This window comes from Gambusia affinis, linkage group LG21 (genome assembly GCF_019740435.1).
Source record: "Gambusia affinis linkage group LG21, SWU_Gaff_1.0, whole genome shotgun sequence".
Classification (NCBI taxonomy): Eukaryota; Metazoa; Chordata; class Actinopteri; order Cyprinodontiformes; family Poeciliidae; genus Gambusia; species Gambusia affinis.
The window spans coordinates 6,344,011-6,352,249 of NC_057888.1; the positions used below are offsets into that span (position 1 = coordinate 6,344,011).

The window sequence follows — 8,239 nt, forward strand, 5'->3', positions numbered from 1 at the left end:
TGCCTCAATTAGGCATTCTTCAGATTAATGGGGGTTGCTTAGGAGAATGCTTTAAAAACGGCATTGACTAGAAATGCATCAGGGCTGACAGTTCAGCTATTTTTTCAGTTTGATCTCCATTAAGCTCTTCTCTCAGATTCAGTAACTGCTAAAAGGGAGTCATTATAATAATCATATTCATTCTCGATCCTTTGGGATGTATGTCTTTGGAAGCGATAAATACTCTTGACTCACATTCTGCTACACGTTACATCTTTAGAGGCTCTTTTTTTAAAAAAAAACATTGAGACTAATTTTCCATACAGTTAAAAGAAAAACTCATACTCCCTCCTGTGCAATCAAGAGTCCCTGTAACAGTGCCAGGCCACACAACTGCCATGACATCTTTGAGCTTTAAAATGAAATCTGTCAGCTGATTGAATTAAAATGCAATCAAAGCATTTCCCTGTGTAAGCCGCTGATATTCTGCCTCTCATGCAGCATTCGGTTTTACACTTTTTAAAGACAAAATTTATCAAAAGTTCTTTTTTGTAATAAATCCTATTTTTTACATTTTTCTTAATCCTTCACTCTCTATCCATTTTAAACTAATTTTAGGGCTAGGGCAAAAAACAAAAAAATCAAATAATAATAATAATAATAAAATGAATGATTATTGATAACAATAATCATAATCATCATTATTCAATAATGATTAATATTATTATTAATGGGACATATTAAATATATATAATAAGCAGCATTGATTATATAAATTATAATGTTACCTTTAAAAGGTCATTTAAGAACGTATCTGTGCGTTACAAAAATAATGATGATGACAGCAAGAATATCAATGACCAATAAAATAAAAAAAAATGTGTCTTCTGTCTTTGATATTTAGCATGAAATAATTAAATAATCGATATTCATCAGGCTCAGCGTTAACTACATATTTTTCATCTTTGATGGAGAGAGTGCACATACTGTAGGATTCTCTCCCGGTGAACCATGTGCTCGTTCGGAAAATCTTAGCGAATCTGATAATTTCAGTTGTAGAAATGTTCCGATTTCAAAACTTTGGCTAAACTAATGATTATCCAAAGTCTTCAGGCAGCAAAGCGTGGACTCAACCTCCAGGTCAACATCAGAACACTGAGATATTTGATTACATGCAAGTGAGAGAACAAGTCATGTCTGAAACTGCACTGAACTGAACTGTGGTTGTGAATTATTCACAACTGAATAGCAATTGTTTAATTTCATTGTTTATATGTAGTTTCTGGAGCCACAGTCAGTGGTTTTTATAACTGTGAAGAGACAGACATGTCATCTTCTAGATGAATACATGTAACAGCTTACTGATAATTATACAGAATGAAAATGTAATTCAATCAAATATGCCATTATTATAATTTTTAAAATTGATCTGTAAGACTTGACTGGAGGATTTTTTTTTGACATTTTTAGTCAAAGTGATAGAACAAAGTGTTTTGTGGAACTCACATAATCATTGTCATATCCACAGACGCTTTCAAAATCTACCGTTCACTAGACATTTCAATATATAGCAAGTGAACTTTTATTTACCTCTAGAAAGGTATTTGAGATCATATACAAACTTTTAATTTCTCTGATTTTTTTAATCATAAATATTCAAATTTTCTTTTCACTTTATTTTAGTGATATTTATTTCAAATTCCAAATAAAAAAATAGATTTTTAACATTAAGAATAAAAATGGGTGTTCTTCTCATTTTTAAATCTAATTGTAAATATAAATGAGTTAAAGACAACATTTAAAGATACATAGCAGCAAATGCACTTTCTTTTTTCCTGTTTTCTTTGTAAATTACAGTCAATTTTTTCATGAATAACCAGGAAAATAGTTTCATTTACTTCTCTGTAATGTCAGCTGTATTAGAGCTATTAAGTTGTGATAACCCCAAGAAAGAGAACATAGCTAAAACACATGCCAAACATGTTTCCCACAACCCCTAAATATTTCCACCAAACCAGTTAATAATCTCCAAAACAAATCAAGTGAAAAAGATTAATTCTGCAGAAAGCAAAAAAACAATGACTTTACATTTCTAAACAAACCATACGCAGTCGTTTATGAAATGAGGTGCTGTACTGAAAGCAAGTGCTCTTCCTGTTGTAAGACAGTAAAAGTTTCAAAATCTCTCTAAGTGAAGAAGTGCTAAAGGTAAATATGAGCAGCTGCTGGAGGAAAACACAGGATCCCTTCCACCTGTTGTTGTATATATATAAATATTCTTCCATCTAAGACATGGTTGGCATATTCTGCACAAGTCCCTAAATACAACCCCACTTAGCGCAAAACATTTGGACACAGAGACAGGCAACTAACTTTCTTAAATTTCAGTGCAAAAGAAAAAGAGAAAATATATTTGAGTGGCAGCTACAGTAAACATGACAGCTCAGAACAAGCTGATCAGCAGCAGTTAACTGGCAGACCTGGCATAGCCCAACCTTTTCATTACACCTCCACATATATCCTCTATAAGTCTGACATCCTTTCGAGGCATTTTCTGCCTCCATATGTTGATGTTTGCTGGTGAGATGTCCCCTTCGTACATGAGGTTGTACAGGTTTGTGGAGGTGGTAAATGTCAGCTGATTGAGGGCCGCTGGCGACATAGGAACTCCCAGGAATGTGTGTATTGTCTCCGCTGTCTCCTGGGGGAAGCTGACCACGTCCTCAAACCTCACTCGAAGGTAGGAGTCCTCGGGGAGACTCTCAGCAATTCGAAGCGTTGCCGCCGTGTGAGCCAGCCATAGATGAGCAAGGATCAGGATAGGGTTCGTCTCTGATCGGGACAGCAGCCACTGGATTGTTTTAAACTCTGGCGCAATTGCTGGGCACCCTCCCCTTACAGAATCCCCCTTGAATATCAAGGAAAGGTGCTGTGGGATGTTTTTCAGTGAGTAAAGACTGGGTTTGCTGTTATAAACCATGAGATAAATCCATGCCCGAGGGTCTCTGACCAAATAGACTGCCCTCAGGGAGATGCCAACCACTTCTTGAATGAAGGGCAGTTTAAGCGTCCAGCTGCCGCTCCGCATGTTGAGGACCACTTGGGCGTTGGGGTACTCCGCAACATGCCGTCTCATCTCCCGAACGTACTCTGCGTCTCTGTCCAAGCTGGCTCTCAGCCTGCCTTTCAGCTCAGATGCAGGTTCCCTCCGCCTGGATCTTTTCTTTCTGTCTCTAGAGGGGCTTGCTCTCTGGGGCTGTTTGACTCTGCTGCCCTCTGCAAGCTGGATATTTTGCAAGTGCAACTTGGTATTGTGCACAAGTGAATGCAGCCAGCTCTGAATGATCTTAAACCGTCCATGCACAGCATCTGTCCTTGACCACTCACAGGTGTCAACCAGTGAGTCAAACTCAAACTCAGTCTCAGGAATATCTACATGTTCAGTAGGAACCCTTATGTAAACAAAGTCTGAGTTATTATAAAAAAGGTGCTTGAGTATTTCTGACCCCGATCCAGGAAGAGCTGTTATGACCACGGTGGGAAGGGGGAGCCGGCGCTGCTCATACAACCTGATTTGTTTGCTTACTACACTCTTGGTGTCTGCACCTTTCCACTTTACTCCACAAAGTAGCTGATCACAGCTGTTGGACACAAACAGCAACTCGACTATCCAGAGGACAAGCACAGAGAGCAAGGCATAGCGCATCAGTCTGCTGAAGCAAACATAAAACTTTCTCTGCATGGTCAAAAATCCTATGGCCACACAGAGAACAACGCCCGCGACCACATTGAGAGTGAAACCAATGTCAAAGAGCTGATTATCGTTGCTAATTTGTTTAGGGATGTGCTGCGTCCCAAGGCCATATCTAGTGATTTGATATTTATCTTCAACTTTGCAGTGACCACCATATCCTATATAAGCCAATCTTGCTCCAATATCTTTATAGTTAGTAACTATGGAAACAATCTTCTCTGTATTATTTATGGTTAAAGAAAGCCTCACACCATTTATGCTGTTGTCTATAAATCTACAATTGGACACTTTAACATATGGACCATGTAACACATAAGCTACTCTGCTGACTGCGCCTGTCATTGGAAAAGTGACATTGACATACTGTGTCCACCTTTTTTTAAACTCCGCAGCCTGCTCTGCCTCCTGTATTCTGGTTTCAGGGCTGTGACCCTGGCTGTCAAACCAGAACATTTTATAATGAGCATCCCACACATCCATCATGGCACCGTTGTATTTGTCCATAAATCTAAAGGGAACATATTTGAAATCAATGTCCAGGTTGTGGAAAAAAGCACTGAGAGACTTCACAGGGGAGTCGGCCCACTTTTCAACGTGGTCAAGCACCAGCAACATTTGGGAGTTTAGCAGAACCAAGGCTCTGAAAACACTTTTTAATCTCATGGCTGGGGAGTATGCTGACACTGCCTCCCCGCTCACAAACATAGTGTCCCTGTGCTCAGAGGCAACAATCACTTCTCCTCTGGCATCACCCACCCCCTCATCAGTCCAGCGCAACCACTTGGCACATTCCCCTAACTGTCCCTCCCATGGACTGTTACATTGGCTGGTAGGAGAGGGACTAAACACCAAAACATTGTTAAGATAGCTGTATTTGGGACCGTAAAGTGCTTCAGAAACAAACACCTGCCCATTGGGAGCAAATGTGAAGGAGTTCTGGTCTGGGTGTTCGTGGCCAGGATTAAAGCTGTTCCAACCATCTACCCAGGAGTAAGGTTTGTCATGAACGATGTCATAGACTGCACGGCCGCCCAGACGTCCAGACTTAAAGGAAACAAAAGTATTACTCTGGCCAGCAGGAAGACCAGCTCCATAGGTAACAACTCCCCAGTTAGAGAAAATATGCATCCTTGCTTTACCAAAGTCATGGGGAGGTTGTGGTGTGAGATGTGAGTTGTACCAGATGTACTCTGTGTGGAGCGTAGCCCAGCGCTGGGCCGACGACTGCCCCATGGGTCCATCCTTCGGTCTGTGCTTCCGAATCTGCTGAGCCAGCCAGTTTCCTGTTCCATTCTTCATGACGAACGTGTCGAGAAAAGCCAGCTGACTCTCCGGTCCATAAAACCAGTTGTAGTTGGAGTCTGCAATGCCGACTGTCCTCTGGAAGCCTGGCAGCAGAGTGGCATAGTAAAACCAGAAGTGACCCCGCAGCCAGTTGTTCTGCATGTTATCGATGTTAAAATGGCGTTGGGCTAAAAAGACATACTGCGTTATGGACTTGGCTGTGTAGCTTCCATAAGCGACTCCCTCATCCAAAGAGCCATCCACAATATGATTAAGGAGAAACATGGTTTTCTCCATGTAGTTCACTGACACCTGTTTCCAGATCATCGACTCTGGGTCGTTATGTGAACCCACCACTATTGCACCAGTTAGGATGGCTAAGATATTAGTGGTTTGATGGTTTTGGAGGTACTGTTTCCCCCATGCTCTGTATTTGGAGAGCTCATACAGAGCTTCTGTCTCTGAGCGAATTTTCTTGAGGTATGCGTCCCTCCTGCTTTCATCCAAGAAGGAGTAAATAAAGTCATAAGCAGTGGCAAACCCAGTCAGAGAGTGGGCTGTGGGGACCTCATCATTCGGTGCACTGGTCACTTTCCAGTCTGGGTAGTTTGCCATCCTATCCATAAACTTTAAAAGAAACTGCAGGGCAGCTGAGTCCTCGGGGCACAGCAGGCAGTAAAGAGCCAGAGGGGGCAGGTTGTTCCCATAGATCTCATTCCACTTGCTTGTAAACTCCTCATGTTTTGTAGGGGGGATGTAAGAGGGAGTGTTGGAAAGCATGGTGAGCACAGCTGCCCGGATAACTTTAAAGATGTAACTGTGGGTGGTGGAGGACCTTTGCCTCAAGTGCAACACGTCCGCCTGGTTAAAATATAGGTTGGGGTGTGAGTCGGCAGAGTGGAGCTTCCACTGCTCGAGCTTGACCCGTGGCGAGTCATCGGCGAAAAGATCTCTGTCTGTGGTGTTAAAAACTCCAGAGAAAGCTATCCCCACTCTGAGGAGTGGGAGTAAAAAAAGCAGATGTGCAACCCACATATAAGCCATGTTTCATGGCATCACAGAATGCATTTCAGAAATTCTTTGAATTTCTTAGAAATTTCAGATAGTCCATAGAATAAAAGTTTTCTTCCTCCTCTTTCCAAATGTTTCTGCAATGTTCAATAAGTTAACGGAAGATTTCACAAAAAAAGTCCGTCAACTTTACATGAAAATATATTAGCAGGTACATGATAGTCTTTACAAGGAAAAAAAACTTAAGTGGAATGGAAACAAACAAACAAAATTTCCATCTGTAACAGTCTGTCTCAACAGGCAATGGGAGAAAAAAAAGACGTTTTCGGAGGGGGGAGTCTGTTTATATCCAAAAACATATTCCTCGTGCTTGTCGTCCTCCTTCCTCGCGTCAGTACGGAGATACTGCCATCTCCAAGCTCACCGGTAACTCCTATTGATCTCCTCCTTTCAACATATTGCTCGCACGAACAAACATCACTCAGCCCCAGTCCGTGTCCGGTCCAATCACAGCCGCCCACAGACTCCGTGCGCAGCCCGACCGAGCCGCAACATCAGCGGGCAGGGACCGCGGCGGGCACCGCATCCCCGCAGACAGCATTGCTTCTCGGTTACACAGCCGCCACACTCCGAGGTGGTTCTGTGCGTAAACACTGAGCTGAATGTTGCTCCCTTTGCATCGTTAAGCCCTGTTCTGTTCTCTCTCTCTCTCGCTCTCCCCCCCCCCTCTCTCTCTCTCAGCGTCTTGCCCTCTGATTAGTGTGAAGTCCGAGTAGGGGGAAAGTTGCCGTCACTCCTCAAATATTCCAAGAATGAAACATTTTTTCCCCCCGAATGTCTGCAAGAAAATGGAAAACATCTCCCTTCGACCTCAAAAAAATAACCATTAGTTCTCATTGTCCGTCTAGTGAGAGGAGAGAATGTTCCCGGTGTTGCTGCATACACACATCCCATACGTGAGTGTGTGTGATCTCCCGTTGTGTCCTCCCGACTGTTCACCACAGCCAGTTTGATTGTTTTCCTGCACTGGATGGAATATTTTTCCACTGTACAAACTGTAGAGGGAGCCGTGACTTCAGCAGCTCAACCTCATGTGAAAGATGCATGGATTCCCAATCTTTTACACATATTTCTTTTTTTTCCCCCTTCACTAAATTACTTACTTTTGCATTTAATTTTAATAACACAGCAAAATTAAATAAACAGTTAAATTAAATATCTATTTATTGAAATGTAATAATAACATTAACGGATGCCCAATGTATGTAAGAAAATGAAGATGAACAATGAAGAATGGAATGCAGTTGCTCACACTCATTACCTGAGAATAATTTCGAAACCAGGGTTAATTGTTTTCCACGCAGTCTGTGTCTACGTGGATTCCCAGTTTAGGGAATCAGAGAAAAAGATTCAATGATCCAGGTTCACTCCCAGAGCAAGTCTGGCCAATGAAGTGGATGTGTCAGCATGAGCCTAAGCTGAAACATGGCAGATAAATAAGACCGCACAAGAGGATCAACAATTTCAATGCTTCATATAGATTAGCATTTATCTCCCTTACTGAATCAAAGTGAGAAGCAACAGGGTTAAGGATGAGTTTCAGTCCAGAAAATCTATTCAGTGTCTAATTTGTCACTCACTTTCCCAACTTTCCATAACATTGTTTCACGTTTTACTTCCAAATCAAAGCTCAAAATGCATCTGTTAAAGTTAGCACTAACAAATAAAGTGCATTGTAATAATTATTATGATTAACTAAATCCTTTGGAAAACTAACCTTAGACACACTCATACTTAACTATACTTCTACCATACACCACTGTGTGTAATCTCAAATTGGTGTGATTGTTTATTTTAGTCAGTTTTGATGATTATGATAGCCCTTGAAAATACCAACGCTTACAAAGTTCTGTATTGGAAAAAATGAGTGGGAGGATAGCCATAGGCACGACAGGATTATGAAGCAAAGTCCATTAAAACATTTAGGGAGATTGAAAAGGTTTTGAATTTCTCCTATTAACTTCATAATCTATCACAAACAGATATATTCAAGACACAAGCTACAAGAAGAAAAGCTCTTACCTAAGAAAAAAGAATAGACTGTTAGATATTTGGTACTTATTGGAAATCTGGGTGCCAAAATCAGAGAAAGAGTGAAAAAAAACAAATTTCCTTGAGGTTTTGAGAGCAGTTTCTACTGACAGTGATTAT

At 41.2% G+C, this 8,239-nt stretch overlaps 1 protein-coding gene across 1 annotated transcript; it reads right to left on the minus strand.

Moving 5' to 3' along the window:
- Positions 1 to 278: 278 nt before the first annotated feature.
- On the minus strand, positions 279 to 7,027 carry LOC122823998 (dermatan-sulfate epimerase-like protein). Its single transcript, XM_044104138.1, has one exon. The coding sequence runs from the start codon at positions 6,059 to 6,061 to the stop codon at positions 2,447 to 2,449; it is 3,615 nt and encodes a 1,204-aa protein (XP_043960073.1). The 5' UTR covers positions 6,062 to 7,027; the 3' UTR covers positions 279 to 2,446.
- Positions 7,028 to 8,239: the final 1,212 nt, after the last annotated feature.